At 40.6% G+C, this 21,387-nt stretch overlaps 2 protein-coding genes across 3 annotated transcripts; one reads left to right on the forward strand and one right to left on the reverse strand.

Moving 5' to 3' along the window:
* Nucleotides 1-4,410: 4,410 nt before the first annotated feature.
* On the reverse strand, nt 4,411-10,290 carry il10ra (interleukin 10 receptor, alpha). Of its 2 annotated transcripts, XM_061073382.1 has the most exons (8): nt 10,240-10,290; nt 8,632-8,869; nt 7,996-8,122; nt 7,529-7,701; nt 7,269-7,411; nt 6,734-6,908; nt 6,144-6,262; nt 4,411-5,955 (listed from the first exon to the last, which is right to left on the reverse strand). In XM_061073382.1, the coding sequence occupies exons 2-8, from the start codon at nt 8,720-8,722 to the stop codon at nt 5,047-5,049; spliced, it is 1,737 nt and encodes a 578-aa protein (XP_060929365.1). In that variant the 5' UTR covers nt 8,723-8,869; nt 10,240-10,290; the 3' UTR covers nt 4,411-5,046. The 2 variants fall into 2 exon arrangements, with proteins under 2 accessions (XP_060929365.1, XP_060929363.1); XM_061073380.1 differs by lacking the exon at nt 10,240-10,290 and having other exon boundaries at nt 8,632-8,896.
* Nucleotides 10,291-11,962: 1,672 nt separating this feature from the next.
* tmprss13a (transmembrane serine protease 13a) lies at nt 11,963-21,331 on the forward strand. The gene is made up of 13 exons (XM_061072921.1): nt 11,963-12,313; nt 14,949-15,117; nt 15,245-15,355; nt 15,745-15,906; nt 16,375-16,501; nt 16,947-17,042; nt 17,213-17,256; nt 17,530-17,692; nt 17,940-18,118; nt 18,276-18,374; nt 19,169-19,311; nt 19,411-19,563; nt 20,249-21,331. Exons 1-13 carry the CDS (start codon nt 12,296-12,298, stop codon nt 20,261-20,263), a joined length of 1,479 nt encoding a protein of 492 aa, XP_060928904.1. The 5' UTR covers nt 11,963-12,295; the 3' UTR covers nt 20,264-21,331.
* The last annotated feature ends 56 nt before the right edge of the window (nt 21,332-21,387 follow it).

The following is a 21,387-nucleotide window of genomic DNA, read 5'->3' on the forward strand; positions in this document are numbered from 1 at the left end:
ATGAACTTACATGCTCATATCCTCATTTTAAACACACTCAGAGTTTGACCTTTCTGCCTGGAGAAGTGGTTACAGCCACATTAGCAGCCACAGTATCAAGAACTTTAGTCATGATTATAAGTTCTTAATGTGATATAAGTAAGTTAATGGAAGGCGGCTAACTCGCTGTGTTACTTTGAACACATTTGTGGCTCTTGTTCTGTGGTTAAGTTAGAGTTTTAGCGAGTTAGAAAAGGTCACGTTTAAACACTCAAAACTGATAACATCACATGAATGAGTGGTGACGTCTTTCAGACTGTTGCAGACACCGTGAATTCAATTCAATGAGACAAAAGTCACAATATTACAAGAATAAAGTCGGAATTCAATAAGGAAACAAGTCACATTATTTATAGAAAAGGGGAAAAATACCCGTACTTGCTGGAATTCCACTCTTTCTGAATCCAAAAAAAGGTAATTTCCTTAAGGTCTGTGTGGTTCTTTCTGGCTTTTTTTTTCTCTGTCTAGTATAGACACAATTCAGGGGTGCATAATTGTACCAATAGGAAACACCCAAGAAAATCCTGCCATGCTACAAATGCTACAACAGAAATAGCAAAAATAATTGCAGCATTAAAGGGAGTTGGTACTTTTTACAGCCCACATTCAGTTTCGGTAAAGCTGGTGACCTCTGTAAATGCAAATGAAGACGTGTAATAACTTAAGTCATCCAACAGGAGTCTCCATGCACCAGGTGTTAATACCTGGCAGTGTATTTTTAGAGTATAAAAAGAGAGGCTGCTATTGGAGCTGTGACGTAAACGCTAATTGAGAGGCCTTTGATTGTGTGGTTAAGATAATTCTCTTGAGGTCGGCCTCGAGTGAGTTTCCTCTTGGTTCTCAGTGAGACTGAGGTGGGTGTCTTGTTGGACTGCACAGTATCACAGTACTCCAGAGTCAATTCTAAAACAAAGACTGCTGTCCATGTAAGAACGACAGGTCGTCCCATCCACTTTGTTCTAACATTTGTGAAAGAAGGGAGGGTAATGGACCGGCAGGATAGAGAGAGGAGAAACCGGTTTAAAAGAATGACTGGTATGGGGACATGGACGTAGAGTAGACGTAGGCAAGGGAGGAAGAGGCACTTTTGTATGTTTACTCTTCACAGTTGAGTCAAATAAAAAAAGAGACTCGTCTGAAGTCAGATAAGTAAGTTAAATAGCTCTACAACAAACGGAGAGTGAGGAGAGGACAAGGCCAACAAGACATATCCTCAGTCATCCTGACTAGTTCGCTATGGGGAATGCTGGTAAGCTGAGATTTTCATTTCACTTCTGTTCGGCTTGAGACACACAACTAAAATTCAGAGATATTTTTCTACTCAATTATTTTTTTTTACAATATTGCTGTTTCTATATTCCAAGGAAACCATCTTCCTTTGTTAGATTCAGTGCCCATGAAAGCTTTTTGTCGTTTATTTTTTTCCACCGAAACTAGTTGTGCTTCCCTGTATGTTTACTGCTAGCTTCGAACATTTAAAATCTTTAGCCCTTTAAACCTACATGGCCACTGACTCCTGCTTTTACTGCATGTGTACAATATTGCTGTTGTTTGAAAGGTCCTAAGGTTATACACTGACCACGTAGGTGAACTTGATCTTGTGCAGTTCTGGAAAAAAATCTCCAAATGTCGGCGTGATAGAAATCCCAGTTTTTCGCGTGATGTGTCATTTGTTTATTACTCTCTCAAGCTCCACACACTCACTTTCCGTCTCTCTAGATAGCTAATGATGCTCGGGCCTGAATCTTTCACAGAGATCGATCATCCAATTTTATTTCATCAGGGTGAATATTCATTTATAATGAACCCATACATATTGATTAATTAGGCCAAGGTTACAGTTGGTAATTCTGTATTGTCAGTTATACGATGCCCTATCAAATTAAACAAAAATTAAAATGAGCCTTTTTATTGCTCAGTTGTCTAGTTTATTAGTCTTGAATGGTTGCATTGTCATCTTTGAAAATGTGTTAATCTATAACTATGATCGAATCACCTCTCTGTTTTTGTATTTGCAGGGACCAGGGTAAACCCAGAGGCAGTTGGGATCGCTGTGGGCTTTGGCGTTCTTATAATCCTTTTCACCATTGGCTTTGTACAATTCTGCACCAAGTACAGATGCCAAAATTGCAAAAAATGTTGCAAGAAAAAGGGTGAGCAGAGCTTCAATGAGCCATTGCTAAAACTTACTTACTATCTTCTCTCTAGCAACTATTACATTAATAATATTTCCAAAGACCTCTGTGGACACTAATCACACAATAAGAACTATATATGGGGCCAAGATGGTAGCAATATATAAAAATGCCAATGCATGATGATTTTACGAATCCAACTAGTTTTTTTGTACCTTGAGCTGAGGCCTTTTTCGTCACTTCTCTCTTTTGTTTCTTTTTGTTTCGAAATTAAATCCAAAGTTGGAAGCACAGATCTCAGAGATAAATATCTAAAATCTGCACAAATGAAGCTGAAACTCTCTGCATGGCTTTATATCCCAGGAGAATATACTTAAACCCAGTGAAACGGGTGTGTGTGTGTGCTTACATTCGATGCTTTGCAACATCACCCAACAAATATGGAGAATCTGTCGCACGATTGTCATAATGCATATTCATTGTGTCTCCTCTTCCTCTTTAGAGCCATCACTGAAAGACAAAGTGCTCACGTAAGTGGCTTGTTTCTCACAGGCTTCTGAAATACACATTTTTCTATCCTCACTCATACAGTAATGGTTTAATGGTTGAGCTTTGTGTTTGATCTTTCCCTCTTCAGCAAGGTCGGGATGAAGAAGAAGCCTGCTCCCTTCTCAATCAGCAGCAGGGTGAAATAACAAATCGAGATGTTTAGCAGCAGATTCTGGCAGCCATCTACGTGATTGAAAGCAAACCCTTCATCTCTCGCTTTCCCACGCACTGCCTTCCTGTTTTCAGAATGTGTGTTACTTGTTTGTGTTAACATTTAGCTGCTATAATTAATGTTTCATTCGTAATTGATTTGTTTAACGTGAACAGGTAATTTTCTATATTATTTTTGAAACATCTTTAACTAGATGTGATACAATGTGATTGTCTCTTTTAATTCGGGTCTTAAAAACTAAAGATTACTTCTTTGTCTTGAAACAGAAAACAAGGTATATCACGCTGTAGTGTGTACAAAATTGTATTGTGATTAAATTTCGAATATGAATTAAGAACAAAAACAAAACGGGTAATTTACATTTAAATATATCTTTTCCGTTTTGCTATTTGTCATGAGAAACTGTCACACCCTACAGAAGTGCACACATTGTGCCGCACACGAGAAAAAGGTTCAAGGGGAAGGCAGAATATCAACAGCTCAACCACAGCAGATCAGTTTTCTTGTAAAATGCGAGTGACTTCCCCCCCCATACCTCTCTTATGCCTTTTTAATGTTCTATTGTGGCCAGAAGTTCAGTTTCAGGTTTCTCAGTTTTTTCTGATATGAGCTGCTTCCAAAGAAGTGAACAAAGGTCAACTTTTGTATTCTGTCAAAAACAGTCATAACGTATACGAGCACAAGACCAAAGTAGAGAGACTAGGAAGGTTTTCATTGAATATGATTGAAATTATTTTTGACAACATTCAGGCTTTCTGTGATGATCATCCACAACATTAAAACAGTTAAAAATCCTTTTCCTGAGTTTCGTCCTTAGTCCTCTTTGATTGAGGGCTTCAAAAGCACCAGGCTTGCAGCATATCAGATGGTAATCTCTTCTACCTCAAACAATCGTTTAATAAGTAAATCTTGTCTGGGAATTTGCAGAGTAATTTTGTGACAAGGTCTTGTTGTATCAATGTACATAATCGGGATTTGGAGATGCAGTACACATTGCACAGAGAGCTCCAGGTGGGGGGTCGGGGGCTCTACAGCAATTTATTTTACTCCAGGGTGTCCGAACATGTTAATCCAGCCACACAAACATGTTGTGATCATCAGTGGCCATGTAGTTGTGATACTTCTTAGTCTAAGTGATTTGTTTCTCTCAAACTTAAGAGAAACTTACTGCAATGCAGGACATTTCAAACAAGTGGAAGACTGAGAGAGGAAGTGTTTTTTTTACTGCGTTAACTATCTTTAAAACCATTGCTCTCTTATTTGCATATGGGAACCCCAAGTACCGCTAATAGATATGAAATGTTGTTTTTTCCAGTAGGTGTACGTTGGATATTTCATGTTTGTCTTTGTGCTTGCTTGAGTCATGGTTTCTGAAAATAAACATCAGGCCATTTGTTTACCCCTGGTTTTTTTTATGAGTGAATGAAACTTACTGAACATTTCAGCAAAGGACTCTTTTAATCACATGTAGAAAAAAACAGAACTGTGTAAATTCACAGCAATACACAATAAATATTTTAAATAACATCAAATAAATAAATGGAAGTAGCTTAAAGACAGGTCTGCAGTATGTCACATAAAAGTCACTTGCTTTGTCGGAAAAAAATGCAAAACAATCTGTAAAAAAACATCCTGCTCATTATAGAAAATGACAAGAAATGTGTGGTGCTTAATTCAGTGCTTCTCTAGAAACCAGTACACAAAAACAGTGGAAATGTGACCGAAACTTTAAAGATGATTTCATGTTGTCAGAGATGTAAAAGCAAAATGTCCGAAAGCACGTAACTGTTTAACCGTTCCTCCACATTACTCCCCACGCCAGTTTCACTTCCGGCTTGCTGCCTTCTAGTCAGCTGTGTGTATACCCAGTGGGAAACGGCTGCATGAAGTTCAGGCTCCATCTGTATAAGCTCACGAGACTCAAACAGATATCAGCCAGCAGCTGTCTGGTTCTTATTTCCTTCCTATATGAGCAACAAGTGCTTCGTTTCCTCCCACACTTGAGATTTGGAAGTCAAGAAAATACTCCAACATACTCCCCAGAACTAACAGATGCCACCATTTCATGACTCAGAGTGTTTCATGTCGGGACGAGGGAGTGTACAGGTCCATGATACGTTGTTTTATATATAGCGTTGTTGCTTCACAGTATCAGTCAGTTGTCAGCTGTACGTCATTGAGGGAGAGGCACACACTGTTCATATTGAAGTCATGTCCTCCCTCTACAAGTGGGGGTAAAGTCGATAGCAGAGGGAAAGTGTCCCCAAGTTGTTTAAACATGTTTTTTAAATCGTCCATCATGACCGTGTCCATTTGCGATTTTTGAGAATAACTAGAAAATGTAAGACCCGCTTTGTAAGAGTCCACAAAATCACACTTGCTGCTCAGTGGCACATTCTCTATACAGGTTGATCTGTATTGTTTGATGACCTCAGCTCCGTTATGACCCTGCTTATGGCACCAAGTGCACTGACCTGCTCCCGAACAGATACACGCCTGAGGGCCAGCTCTGTAACCTGTGACCACTTCGGCCAAAACTGTATCTGGAAGAATCTGTTTAAACGCCTCCTCATCATCACTAACACACGTATGCACAGCAGGGGGGCTCTGTGTGCGGTAGCTACCCACAGGGACGGACTCCTTTAGGGGCCTGATGTCCGGTCCATCCAGTTCCACTGATGAAGAGTCCAGCTGGCAGCCCAGCCCCACTCCGCTATCCTCCCTTTTACGAACTTTGTCAGCATCGCTCCTCTCGTCCTGCAGGGAGTAATCTGTCTGACTGCCGGTGGAGCTCTCTGTTCCTCCCCAGCTGCCGCAGCCGCTGTCGTCTTGTCTCGTTAGGGGAGATCCTCCGTTGCTTGTGGCAGAGTTTGACTCCCCGCTTGTCCTCCTGTCCTCCTCCTTTTCATTGTCCTCCGTCATTGCGATATGGGTCTCCAGGTGATATATGTCGGTTTTCACTTCTGTTCCGTAACTGGATAGGAACCATCCTCTGTCGGTGACAACCTCCACGGCGCCCTCTTCAACTGCGAGGGGAAGCCAGTAACTTTCAGGGGATTTCTGGTCAAGGGAAGATTCAATATTAGTCATCGATTGATTAATTGTCATTTGCATGATCAGATTTAGCTATGACCTTTATGAGCTATGTCATGAAGCTGTAATTAAGAATGTGATGCAAAGGTGGTCTTTGAGAATTGATAATTATTTTCCTAGTTGACCGAACATTGTCTGGCATTTTATCCACTTACCAACGCAGCAGGTGTTTTCCCTGGGAGTTTCACGTAACACAGGACGATGGTCGCAATGACAATGACGATTAACAGCACACCCAGAATAGACAGAGATGATACAGCAATGATGTACCACTCTGGAAGGAGCATAACAGAAAATATTTTAGCATGTATGACTGTGGATTTATACAGAGCAATAGAAGACAAGAGTGACACAGGATTGGAGTAGATCTTCTCATCTCAACAAGAAAGTGAATAGGTTTCTTGTCTTTTACATAAATGTCGTACTATTTTAATTAAGGCTACAAAATGTGCATTTGTGTGTCCAGCCTATACAATGTACAGCATGTGGCAGAACAGTGTAGTATACACTATATACATGTATACAGTATATCCATAGGTAGGCCTGCTGTAATTACAGTAATACACTAGCATGTCTGTATTGTTGCCACATACAACTATTTGCCATTGACGTTCTTTGTCTTTACAGTCATTCGATTTTTAGGTCTTCGACTACATTCTTTTAAACTAAATAAATCAACTTGAACTAAATTGTATTCCATGCCGCTGTGTGTTGTTGTGTGCCGTCACTGTAATAATTTTCTTACCTCTCTCCGGTAGCAGCAGACACTGTTTAGGAGACACATCACTCACAGAGCGGGCTCCGATACCCTCCACCTTTATGCTGACACAGTACATTTTTCCCCAGTGGAGAGAATCGAAAGTCGTGGTCTTCTGCTCCATCCCATCAAGATCATCATCTCTCAGGTATGCTATGGTAATCTGCAGGGTAGAAATCAAAATGCCATGCGGGTCAAACACTGAACCTGAAAGGGGTGCGCCTGAGAAGTTGATTCAAGAAGATTAGATTGACATTAAATTTCAAAATATTGTTAATGTGTTTTAAAGATTATTTAAATTATACAATATTCATATACAAACTGAGTTTAACTAGTTTATTTTCCGCTTAACAAATATTTTGCACAACTGTTTTCTAGTGTGTTTGTCAGTGTTTTGAAATCCCTGACAGATTAAGAGTGTTTCAATTAATCCCAATCTTGTTTGTCGAATTTTTTACTGACTGGGTTATTGGATAGCGTTGCTGCTGTCTTACTTTATTTCTAAACCTTATTTAACGCCCACCTTATCTTGCTCCGTCTCCTCCAGGTAGATGGTGTAGGTGAGCCCATAAGAAAAGAGCTTTCTCAGAATGAGTTTCTGATGAACCTTAACTGACAGAGTGCTGGAAGTAGCCAGCAAAGTGAAGGAGGGCGGCTGCAGTTCACCTGTAAGAACAGAGGAAGGAAAGGTAAGAAAAACATTTTTTTTAGTGTGACCATCCAAAGTAGAACATTCAAACAAAGCCGCACTGACCGATCATACCAAAGTAACAACATGCTTACTTTCAAAAAGGCGAACTCTCTTTACTGCTGTCCACCGAGATGTGTCGTCTCCTGCGACCAGCTGAACTTTGACCCTGTACATAGCGTTATAGTCATATATAAGGCTGCTCAGGTCACAGTAGCAGTTTGTGATCCCAGTACAGCTTTGCACCTCGGTCCAGTTACCATTGGACCTGTGGGTAGAAAACACAGCAGTTAACAACTGGAAGGAGCCGAGTCATTGGGCGACACAATGCGAAATAGAATATAGCTTTAAGTAAAAGTCAGAATCAACATTAAATATTTCTCCTGAGAAAATAATTATAGTTGGCAAAGGTTTAGAGGAAAACACATTTAGATCATTGGGACAGAAATAAAACAGAGAACACTGGGAAATGTGAATTGCAAAAAAACAGGAAGTTGGTGAACAGAACATGGTAACTCTTAAGTAAAGCTGTTGCTTCTGATATTTCGAAAGTTAAACTTACGTTCTCATCTGTACATTGTACTTGGAGTTCAAGGGGGCGTCCGCAGGACGTTTCCAATATATTAGTACCTCCCCATCCGAAATGTTCACCATCAGGTCATCAGGCAGAGGGACGTCCAGTCCTGCCACTGAAAAAAAGAGGGGAAACATGATTTACATCAATAACTATTTACATTTCTCCAAATTAAGTAGAGTTAAATTGCTGCTTGAATTTTAAAAGTTTTCTACAGAACCAAAGACCATTTTCTAAACATGCTGAAAAGGTTTTTTTTAGGTAAATGCTTTGCGAGGTATGTGGTCCAGTGGAGAAAAGGAAGTGTGGGTTATGAAAAAACTCGGTGATGGGATTTCGTATCACTATGACACTGTGGGTGTTTTGCAAAAGGGAACAGAGTTCTTCTAATATCAACTCCGGGAATCCTTACCCAGAGTGGAACAGGAACATTACTATAAAAGAAGATGTTTCCCCCTCTTCTGACGCCTCAATTGACCCACAGTGTTTCACATAAATAGATTTATGTAACAATTCAATAGTGATAAATGAAAATTAATGTCAGGATAAACATTTTAAAAAAACAAAAGGTGGTTTAATTTGTCAAATAAAACATTTCGAAAAAAATGCAGTGTTGTTAATTACCTGACAGAGAGTTCATGCAGATGACAAGGAAAAGAAGAATTAGAGACTTGCAGCTCATATCCATTTTTGTTGTCCAGAGAAATATCATCATTCAGTCATAATTCACAAGTTGGTCGGCAATAAAATCCCTTCTTGTGATCACTGAGGCAAATTAAACTGAAGAAACATCTTCTCCTCAATGACTCTGTGTAATGGTTCAGTCGGACAGAGAGGAGGCAGCTGTTGATACTGCTCCTGTCTGTGTCTGTGGAAGAAATAAGATGAGCCAGTTTTCCCCCGAATGGCTTGATGTACTTACTTCTCCTCAAATAAGCTTCCTATCTTGCTTAACTCCCCCCCCCCCGCCCTCTCAGATGACAGCGGGTGACACGCTTCCTGCTGTGACGTAGCTCCCAGTTTCATCTCTCTCTCTAACCGCTCTCATCAGACCTTTTTCCTCTTTCAACATTCTCAACAAATGCATGATGTGTAGAGGGAACTGCAGTTCAGAGCTGTCATGAAGAAATCACCGTTAGTCTGATGAGAGTTTTAGAGAAAGGAAAAGTGAATTAATGATCCCCTCTTTGGCTTTTTTAGTGGCAGACAGGAGATGGATAGGAGAGGCATTCTGACCTCTTACATATTAGAGTCTTAATTTCTCTATGTGTGGGGTTTCCTGTGAGACTCTGCATAAAACCTCAGTTGCGGTTGACTGCATGATAGGTGGCCTTTGCAAAGAGCAGTGGTTGAAGTGGCTGTGAGAACTCATGTTAAACCTAAACATGTACACTGACTACAGGGGTACTCAGAACAAATAGGGAATTCAACCCTAAAATTAAAATGTTTCTAATTGCAAACAAGTAAACCAACTGTGTTTGTAAAGTTAGGAGTTTATATACATTACTGACTTTTAATGTGATCATGACCCCATGCTTTACGAGTCCAGTAGAATTTAGATTTCATGTAGGTTGGGATATCTGTCTCTTATCTGGACAAACCACAGCGCGTGCTGAACCTATCTCCATTACCTCATGTTACTCAAAAGAGATATCATCTCCTCACGTTTTTTAAGAAAATGCATGATTTAAAAAAAAAAGGGGGTTTGAGTGGGTATGCGAGAGTGAGTAGTTAGTTGTTAATCAGAAATGTTAGTTATAAGAAATGTTATTTTATGCTCTGACTGTCATTATTTCCATTATATAGCTCAGATAAAATCATGCGCACAGTATTGATATAAGGCCTTAAATACACCAACACACATCTGGATTTCCCCTTTTGCGTCCGGTGGTTACTGCTCTATAGTAAATGTGCAATAACAACATAGATTTACACCACAATTGTCCTAAAGAATAACAATAAAACTTAATTTAATCACGGTTACAAAGTGCTTGACAAGATGTATGGGAATAAAACAACACAGAACAAAACAAGACTAAACAAAAATAAGGAAGATAAAAAAATTCTGTTAAACCAGTTGAAACGTCTGTTAAAACCAGTTGAAAAGCTGATATTAAATAGCTTTACCATTTTTCAGCACTGTTTTCAAACAGGTAAAGTAGTGGCTAGTCTAATACTCCTCAGGCAGATTATTCCAGAGCCTCGGGGCCCAGATGGCAAAAGTGCGGTCACCTTTAGCTGCAAGCCTTCACTTAGGAACTGCTATCAAGTGTTGGAAGATCTTAGATTACAGCTTGGAGTATAAATAGAGGCTGAGATTTAAATGTTAATATAAGAATCTTAAAATCAATCCTCAAATTTACTGGTAGCCAATGAAGGGAGGCAATGATTAGAGGGATATGAGCCCGACGTTTGGTTGGTTAAAACTAGAGGGCCAGTCTCTATTGATTCAGTCTCTTCAGTTCTGCCTCTGTTTTCCCCGGGAACTGTTCTAATAACTATGTGCAATGTTTACCTCCTTCTTGTGACATTTGTTTCGTCATGAAAAGAGCAATTACCATTGTTATCATGTTAATTTGATCTTTATAATTGAACCCACTTATAAACATTGTCAACAGCTGACCTGTATTACTGAGATCTTGACTTTTCTAAGAAGTTAAATGTATCTGTTGAGCTTTGAAAGGAATATCAATATGTTTCTGAGAAAGTACTTTCTCCTTAATCACAGCCAAATATGTCACTTCAATTCCCCCTTTTGTTTCAGACTTCTTCTTCTCATGTGACCTTTGAGTTTTTGTTCCTGCCAAATGCAAACATGTTTTTGCTACTCTCATCTTTTGGTTTCTGTCTCGCAGACGAATAGGGAACCACGGACTGAATGTGAAAAGTTGCAGCTCTACTGCTTGTGTTTATTTAGGGGAGGGATTTTTCCTCTTGAGTCATTTGGTTTCGTGGGGAGTTCCCTGCAGTGACTAGATGCACATAGGATGCAGACTCTACATAATATCCCCCTCTAGTGGTGGTAGAGGGTCTGCTCACGGTGAGTCTCTAGTCGTCTGATAATCTAAATACAGCATGCAGTATCTGAGTAATGGCAACATTTAGACAGAGCCTCATAAAGTTTAGAGTTTATGGTTTAACACCATTAATGTTGAGACAGACCTGCAGTAGTCAGATACTAGGCTCTAACATTATATATTGATATACATGCCGAGGGGGAGGGGGGACATGAAACAAAGGTTCTCTCAGTCTAGTTAAAATCAGGGATAGTATGGTTTTATGCATCGTAGACCATGAGGCCACCACAGTGCTCTATATCAATACTTATTTATATAGTAACATTATTATATTGTCGTTTCTTGAGTATATTATATATTCACCGGACATTGCGCAACATCATCATGTGGTGTCTTGAAAATCAGATGAAATGATTTAGCTCCAACAGTTCCCAAAACCACCCCATTATCCAAAAAACAATCACTGCCACCTTTCCTTATCCTTTATATCCAGTTTCTGCTGGTTCTGTTTGAGTTTCAGTGTATTGTGTTATCTGTAAATCTATGTGCCCTCCAGTAGGCTCCCAAGGGCTGCTCAGTGCAGAGATTATAGCCTCACATCAGATGTTTTATTTGTTTGCCAGACAGCAGGTAAAAGGGCACTAGAACAGAAGCATCTATTTGTGCATAGCTTTATTTCTAGGTTTCAATAACAGAGCCGTGTTATTCCCCCCAGCCCTTCAAGTCAACAAGCACATTTAGGTGCAAAGTTTACAGATGACAAATCCTGGATTAAACTCAAATAATGAAACATTTCCTTGTATCGTGAAAATCAATCAATAGCAGCATTTTCAAACAAGTTCCTGTCGTTTTTTTGTACAGGGAAGTACGGTCCATTCCCCCCCAGCTGGTGTCATATGAACCGTAATGGAGCTTCATACTGTGAAACGAGCGCTGACGCTCTCCGGCTGCCACCAAACAGGTCTGGCAGGTGGGAAACTGGTGCACAGGACACACCCGTCTCTGTGATGAAAAGAATGAAGGGTTGAGAGAATGATGGAGGCTAGAAGTGGGAGGTGTTAGGCGGGCAGGCAGGCCTACCTGTTGCATAGATGAAGGTCAGTGACAAACACAGGTAGAAAGGACAGAAGAAGAATAGAGGGGGAAGAATCGAGGAGTTAATGTGGCGTCACCATGGTCTGACCGCTGCTCCGCGACGGAACGCCTGGATGTGAAAAAAGAATTTACCTGTTGACACCTGCACTCTCCACTCTTCTGTTGCCCTGAGTCCGATGGCAAAGCATGACCCGGTAGGTCCTTTCTTTTTATTTCTCTTCAAACACAAAAACCCTTCTTCTTCTTGCCAGTTTGTGTCACTCAGACTTTGCTTCTGTTCATCTGATCCGCTGGTTGGTTTGTTTGAGTTTCAGTGTATTGTCTTTAAAGCTGTGTGGCTGTTCACTGCAGGGATTATAGGCTGCAGGTTTCTCTTGTTTAAATAGACTTACCGGCGGGCATGTTATTCAAATTTAAGGGAATTTGACTGTAGCTTTTGCCTTCACATACTGGTAAAGTGTTATAAAGGGGTTCTGTTTTTAGTTTCTATTGGGAAATCCTTTAATACTTCACTAGTAGCTCGTTAGATTGTAATTCATGTTTGTATTCAGGTAAGGAAGTGGGTTTTAGCTTTAGAGGTGGGGGAAATTTCTTGCAAGAATGTTGTTTCCTTATCCAAAACCAAAGGCTAAGGACAAACGGTGTTGTGTGTTGTACACAGGGGCCGGCCTTGATTTATTTTAATCACTGTAGACAATTAACTAAATCTACAGGGACACCACCTTCATGTCACATAGCTTTTTAATCTATCAACAAAGTCATTCTTAGATTGAAACAATGCATTTCAAATGTCATGTGAGGTCGTGATCTTTTAATTGCTGAGTACTTTTCCACCATAATGGCCAGTGGGCAAACTGTGCAATATGATCCATGTGTACTCCAGTGGGAAATATGATGAATCTTCTCCTCCACCTATTTCAACTTGGCCATTTCACTTTAATCAAGTGAGGTGCATTCTGCCTATACGTGAGTTTTGAAACCTGATCAGTATGCAATAGAAGTGGTGTTATGAAACACCTTTTGTCATGGGTCCACCTACAGCCCCTTGTGACCTTAAGAGATTTGTTCCTTTTCATTATTTGGTTGAAAAGGAACAAACCCCCCCCCCCCCCCCCCCCCCGCCCGTTTATGAAGGTTGAGACTGAATGAAGAAGGGTCCCAAAAGCTGATTGGAACTCAATATAGTCTTTCTCTGTGCGTTGGTTTCACTTGGCGAGGTTACTGCTCAATGGTGCACACACACCAAGACTAAATTGACTTTACTAAAAACAGAGTGGCAGAACCTGACCCTGTATGTGACCATACAAATTTTAAGCTCCATAAAATTCCAAGCGAGTGTGTTTGAAGTCTTTAAAAGCTTTTTATTAATAGAAAAGCAAAAGAGAAAAACTTCACACTTCTGTATTGGTTTGGTTATTGAGTTCGAGCAGGTCGTAAGGCAACTTTGTGCACAAACAAGTTTAGTCACATTACTAAAAGCTGTCAGGGACTTTTGATTCATTGCATTCATAGTGACACAAGCACTGCATTGTAATGAGTACATGTAACAACCGTGCACAAAAGTATTCACTGAATTTGACTGAAAATGAAAGAAGTAGTTCAGAAATATGCGTATTCACTTTCTTTACTAAGAACAAGACGAGAAGAACAACACTCTCATGTCTGTGTCATATGCAAAGTTAGTGCTTGCAGCTTGTTATCTTAAGTTTAGCATAATAACTGATATCAGGGGACACAGCTGGCCTGGCTGTGTGCAACAGTGACCTCTGGACATCAACACTTCTAAAACTCACTATTCCAAACATTATATCAAGTTTGTTGTATCCTGGAGACTTCAGAATATTTCCTGGCCAAGTAGTAATGCACAATATAATCCTGCTTATAGACTTCAACCCAATCACGCAACAGTCTCAGCTGTCAACCATGACGTTTCTAAAGGATTTCTTTGCATCAAATGACTAATTAAAACCAACTTGAAGGAAAAACCCTCGAACACCGACATACAAGCCGCATCAATCTTTCTTTCTCTATCTCAGCCACACGGAAAACCTGGTTGATCTATAATCACTTACAGTACAAACACCGGAAGCTACCTTTACTGTTAGTGTATTTTCTGGCAGTACATCCTCGTTTACAGTAAACCAGTATTCAGAGAAGCAGGAAGAGAAGGTGGTTTGGAGAGTGAAACAATGCGGAATAAATGTTGAGTCATTATGGTAGAAAGATACACTGAGACAAAAGGAATCAGTGGTATTTGAGGCTATTATTTTACCAGGAATAGTCTGACTAACCTGTTTGTTTCCTTATCATGAGTCATTGAAAGGGAACTTTTTAACGAGAGATAAGGTCGTTGGGTAAAATCCCTTTGGAGACTGTTTACAATCGAAACCTATAGTTTCAGTCGCCTTCCGTCGCCCCCTTTAGCAGATGTCAAGCTACCTGTCCCAAATTTAAACACTGGGTCTGAAATACGTGATATGGCTACTGGGAGCGGAGAATGAAAAAGGCCAGATATTTAAATCACAGTTGCCAGGAAACACCATTTGTGTCTTTGTGTGTGAGGTGTGGACTCAAACACAGAATTGATACTAGTGTCAGGACTGCATGGTGAACAATGGGCTACCTACTCAGTCTTAGCAACCAAAAACACACAGCTATTTGCTTCCTTATCCATTGCCTGCCTATTCACTGGTTTCTTTTCTGTTAAATGTCCCATACTGTCTTATTTCCAATGGACCAAGACTCTAAATCATATTGTGTGATGATTAAAATGATTTTATCTTTACGATGATTTACTTACTGTGCTTTATGTCCTTCTTGTCTTTACAGAACGATCCCCCTCCTCCTTACTACCCTATTACTGTGCACACATTGCCCCCCCTCAAGCCCTACGACGATGTAGTATATGGGGTGGGCCCCGGCCTGACACCCCCCGTCCATCCCCATTACATCGCCCAGTATTCACCGCCTGTGACTGTTCCACAGGTCACACACGCAGGTAAGCATGAGTGATAACCACAGCTTCATCAGTTTTCTGACAAAACCAATGTTGCAGGTGTGCGAGAAAAACAAATGGAGAATGTGTGCGTCAATGTGTCTCTGTGTGTGTGTTTGTCTGTGTCCAGCCGGCGGCCATAAGAAGAGGAGATGCTGTGAGAATAATGCCCAGTGTTACGGAGGCTCAGGGGGAGTTTTCCTGGTGCTCGCTCTGCTGGCACTGGGCATCTGGCTTGGAAGTATGTTGTTTTTATTCATACTGATTACTGGACATTGTCATTAATATTCATACACGACTCTTGTAACTCTTGTATATGTTGCCTCTGCCCTTGTATTGCCTTAACAACACAAAGCTTACCTAAAAACAACTGTGTTGACAGAATACACAATAATAATGATATTAATAATAATAATACAGATGTTCTGATTTCCTCATTTCCACTGAGCTCTCTTAGTATTACTCTTTTCTTTTTAGTTGAGGCTGTTGCTCATGTTCAAGGGAATTAAATTCAGTTTGATTTGATTCATGTCAAGCTTTAGTATTAATTTACGAGCACAATAACGGCACACTGTCAAATCTACAGATCCTGCCCAGATTCCTTACCATCTAATCATTCTACCCCAACAGTCCGTTTCGGCACCAGGCTGGCGACCGCAGCGATCCTGTTCGATGACAAAGATAATTACGAAGAAGATCTCTCCTTACCCAAGTACGACACCTGCCCCAACAATACTGTCTACTGTGATGGAAAGAAAGACTGTCTACTGGGTAGCGACGAAACAAACTGTGGTGAGTACGCACCATCACACTGATAGACCTAATCAGAACCAGACTTAGGATAAATGGGGACCAAGGATGGAAAAGACACTTGACAGTCAATAGAATGTAGTGAGCAGGATGGTTGATCTTCATTTAAGTTCTCAAACATAGAATTTATATTGGGGATAATAAGCTATTGCATTCGACAAGACAGCATAATTCAATTTTGTGTACACTTTACATTTCAAAGTGAAGTTATTATAAAGTCTAATATGAAGAAACAAGAAAGAAACAACTTTCAACAGTATGCCTACATTTGTCAAGTGAAGCTTTCATTTTTTCACCTTTTATTTCAACTTTGACCTCAGTTGTAGTAGCCGGAGCAGCAGCTAAGAGAACGATTCCACATGCCAATCACATTGTGTTAGACATGAGCCTCTGAGGAGACGCCATCTAAATTAATATCTGTGTTTTGCCTCCTGTCTCGTCTTTCACCAGTGACATTTGGTAGCGACAATCGTCTGCTGGTCAAAACCGCTCAAGATGGCCGCTTCCTACCAGTGTGCTACAGCGGCTGGGACGAGAGCTACGCTGAACAAACCTGTGCTCAGCTAGGTCTCAGAAAGTAAGGAATCACCAATCCTCTCAAAGTTTTAAGTGTGCGAAACAAAAGCCATGAAATGTAAGAGAGAAGTTACATTAGATGCTGAGAACCATTTTGGATGGGTGCTCCAGCATCAAATCATTTATTACCATTCCCCATTATCAGTCAGAGCTGGCTCAGCCTCCATGAAGGAGAGATTTAGTTCCTCAACAGCAGCTGTAGCAGAGATGTAGGTTTCTATCTCCAACCTGTGATTTATCCACTGAGATCCATCTCATTTCTCCGCCACCTGCTGCTGTGAGTTTAGAGCTGAATTGATTCTCTTCAGGTCCCTCCGGGGTTTCTCAGTGTGACAGAGCCACAATTAGTTTCCAGGTCCAATCAGGCATTGCTTCAACAAAATGGTATCGATATGTGCAAATGTATCACTAACGCTTTGTTGAATTACCCTTGTCTTTTTCTTCAGGCACTTTTCCTCCAATGCATTGAAATCTCAGGAGTCCATTGCTCTAGAATTGGCCGAACAAGCACCGTTGCCTATCCAGAGTCTGGTGAATGTCAGGTACAAAATCTCCCCTGGTCCGTACACAGCTCACATTTAATCTATTAACCTTCCATTCTCAGTTTATTATAAATTCAATGCCATAATGTAGATCAAATGTGAGACGTATAAAAGTCTCCTGTATGTGTTTATGTTAATGAACATGATTATCTCAACGTGTCATTTCACAGTTCTTCCTGTCCCAACCAGGAGATTGTTTCCCTGCAGTGTGTGGGTAAGAAGGAGCCTCCATCTGGTCCTATACAGTCACGTTTCACACACATTTACACATGAGCTCTCTCTGCCCCTCTGTCTCTCACAAACATGCACAGGGCCAATGACATGCACCTCCAGTCAGAACATGAGTTTTGCTGCCTGCTTTTAATGTAGAATCTGATAAACTTTGAATTCAAAATGGCTCAGAAACATACTTGAAGCGCAGAATTCAAGAACGTTTTGTCTCTGTCTGTGTAATGGTACAGTATCGTTCACTGTCTGTCTTCCCCAGACTGTGGTAAGCAGAAGTCTACATCCCGGATCATCGGAGGTAGTGCAGCCAAGACAGGTCAGTGGCCTTGGCAGTTGTCACTGCACTTCGGAAAATCCCACGTCTGCGGCGCAGTCCTGATCTCCCCGGACTTTTTGCTGACCGCTGCCCACTGCTTCCCGCGGTGAGTGACACAGAACATGTGCCCTAGCCATCTTTTCCACATTGTGGGATTCTTGATGTCTTGGAACAGTCTTGTTCCCTCTTGCAGAATTCATATATTGTAATTATGTTTGTTTCGATGCAGTCCACACTGCCGAATTTTATTGTTCAAATGCAAAGATAGATTGAAATGCTGAAAATGTAAGTGCCATGTCCACATCAGTATGAACCATTTGCTTTCCAGTAAACACTCTCTTTCTGTGTTGCAGAGGCAACTCACAGTCTCTCTTAGCGAAGAACTGGAAAGTGTATGCTGGAACGGTGTCTCTGGACAGTCTGCCTAAGTCTTATCATGTGAAGAGGATCCTGCTCAACCAGAACTACAACAACCAGACTAACGACTTAGATGTTGCTCTGATCAAACTTAAATCTCCAGTTGTTTTCAGCGGTAAGTCAACAAATTCAAATTCTCTTGAACAAGTCACAACATTTTCACTACCTCCAGAAATGTCTTTACATTAATCTAAAGTGCCATCCATTTCAGTTTACGTGTTATCCATTGTGTTTGCAGAAGTTCAATTCTAGTTGTTTTCTTTATTCACCAGATAAAGTTCAACCAGTTTGTCTACCAAAAGTTGGCCAGACATTTCCCCAAGGAACCAAATGCTGGACCACTGGCTTCGGCGCCACTGTGGCAGGATCAAGTAAGCTTAGCTAATGAGTGTCCAAGTGTGTTTATTGTATTTGGTCCCCTTAGATTTCATTGTAGTGGAGAGACAGACGGATATAATAAGGTGCATGTATACATTAGAGAAAGTTCAATTTGACCAGATCAGAACAAACATGCATTTGATTTTGTCTGTGTCTTTCTGAATGAACGGGAAACTATGTTTTAAACCTCTCGTATCATCATTAAACTACATGATTAAATGAGAAATAAATGAACGCCTATCAATCTGGATCTAGTACCAAAATGGGTCTTTAGATCTAAAAGCAAGATTACAAAAGACAAACAAGAACGCTGCCGACAAAAACAACAAATACAACAACAGATCCAGATTTCTATTGGGCATTTTGGCAAATATCCTCAGACGTAATACCAGACGAGCAGAACACAACAGAATAACGTTCTGACCACTTTAAGGAACAGGGATAGATGAATAGTCTCTGTCCTCTATAAGGAGGCTGATAGAGAAATGAGAACGATGGACATGAAACAAAAGTAATGTCTGATGGGTACTGCAGATTGACAGGGGAAGTCAAATGACACAATTAATCATGTAAACCACAGACAGAGGGAACACAGGACTGACTGTTGCCATGCTAGGGCTTATACAGTGGGGTTCAAAAGTCTGAGACCACCTTCCTATTCACATTCATCAGATAATCATATCTTTATGCCCAGTTTAAAATAATCACCTTCATTAAACTGCAATTTTTTTACATATTTTAAAGCCGTTTCAAGACAATCAATGAGCACATGGTTTCCCCAATACAGACAAAGTCTCTAATGATCTGATGGAAGTGATTGTGGACATCATTGGTAGAGATGTGTGTAACGGCCGCGATGTGTATAGAGGCCAGGTGACCAGAAACATGCTGTGTGCTGGTAAACTGGAGGGAGGCAAGGATTCCTGTCAGGTGAGCAGTCACTGTCAAGCGACAGGTATATAGTGAGAAGATGCAGTTTGCTTTTAACACCCGGGAATTCCTTAACCAAGAACAACCTGCTCTCTACAGGGTGACAGTGGTGGACCTCTGGTCTGTGAGTCTGACGGCCGTTGGTACTTGATGGGGATCACGAGTTGGGGGTCTGGCTGTGGAGATAAAAACAAGCCCGGAGTTTATACCAACGTCAAAAGTGTTCTTCCCTGGATCTATAGCAAGATGCAGGTAAGAGTGGATGGAGCAGACAAACCCCTTTTCCACCCTCTTGAAACGGGTTCCACTTGACAGTTCACGCACATCATATTCAACCGTTAGAGGCAATTTGACCAAACATGAATTGAATGGAAACTTGAAAAGTCCGTTCCCTGCTGGAAGGAAAGAAATAGCAGGTTTTTCTTGTGCAAGCTGAGACAAAATCAGTGGGTGTGTCATAATCTACCAATTGGAAAGAAGGCGGCATGTGAGAAATTGTCAGAAATACAGAGTAATTCACACAGTGCAAACATTCACAGGTTATCATCACAGTCCACTGTCCTGCTACTACTGTTTACTGTGCAATGCTCTCTATTAATGATTCATCCTTCATTACAATGGTTCCATTCAAAAGTGGTGGAAACGTGGACTGGTTCACTGAACCATCAGGAAACCTGAACAGAATAAGAGTTAATTTGGTGGATAAGGGGTAGCAGTGAATAAATAGTGTTGTGTGACACCTGAATGATGAAGCATTAACTATCAGGTAAACTAAAGGTTGCAGGTTTGTTTCTGCTTTGTGCATTTTAAAAATTTGATTTAACTTTATTGTTGACTGTTGTACGGCAACCTTGAGTATCTTGAAAGGCGCCTTATAAATAAAATGTATTATTATTATTTATTATTATTATCTGAACTCTTGCTTTGCCTCCTACAGCAAGAGAAGCCCTGATGTCCCCCTTCACCGATGAACCCTGCACTATGAAGTCGTCTCAGGGAGATGGACAGACTAAGGCACAACAGTCCCCTTAAATTCCATCATACCTCAGAAAATTGCACCCATAGAAATCAATCCCTTAGATATGCCAAATCTTTGCATCACGATCCGTGATTTATTGCCTTGGAAGTCTAAAATCTGTAAAACAACATCCTATCTCCCAATGCTATACAATGTGGGGGGAAATATCCTGAATATCACCCCTTTCTCTGCAAAATGTAATGCGTTCGTTCTTAGTCTGTGTCCATCCTTCCAAGTTTAATGCAAAACAATGGACTTGGGTGAAAAGGTGTCCTCTGTGGCTGAGGAAATGAATTGATGAGGATTTGCTGTAGACAGGAAGGCACACAGATGAAGGGGTTGGGGGGAGAAGCAACACAGCAAAATGCACAAGCTCTACACAGGACTTCAATCTTTCTCGTGATTATCAATGCACACCATAATCCATGCAATGACACCCGTTCTCTTCATGAATTTTTCCTCCTGTCGCTTGGTGTCTCCATCATACGGTGTATACTTATGTTTACCTACAGTACGTGTTCAGTGGAACCTAAAGGATGGCTGGACCTTCTGTCCCGTGCTCTGTGCCAATGAAGCTGTCCACTGCACTGTGATCTCTAAAACTGGTTTGATAATGATACACTTTACACAATGATCCATGATTGTAGAGGTGTGTTCTCCCTCCTCGGAGACACAGCTCCTGTCTCTTACTTGTTAATTGTTGTTTACCACACTAAAATAAAAAAAACTGACACTTTATGCATTCACTTTAAAAGAAAGAAAGCAGTGTGACCCTCGAACCTGCCTTTGATAAGCTGGCGCTCACATTGTGAATTTAATTTCAGAAATTGTTTTCCTTTTATGTTGTATGTCAATGTGTGTGGGTGTGTGTCGTCTGTGTCGTATGTATGTGGAGTTGCCATGTCTATCAGAAACGTCTATTTGTCTAATGTATGGGATCAATGAGTTTTTAACACTGAGCATTAAAAAAAAAAGAATAAAGATGAAGGATATTCTTTATAATGGTGTGGAATTCTTACAGAATAAAGCCCGGCTGTCAGTCGCATACACACACACAC

Source organism: Limanda limanda, chromosome 6 (genome assembly GCF_963576545.1).
Source record: "Limanda limanda chromosome 6, fLimLim1.1, whole genome shotgun sequence".
In the NCBI taxonomy this organism is placed as follows: Eukaryota; Metazoa; Chordata; class Actinopteri; order Pleuronectiformes; family Pleuronectidae; genus Limanda; species Limanda limanda.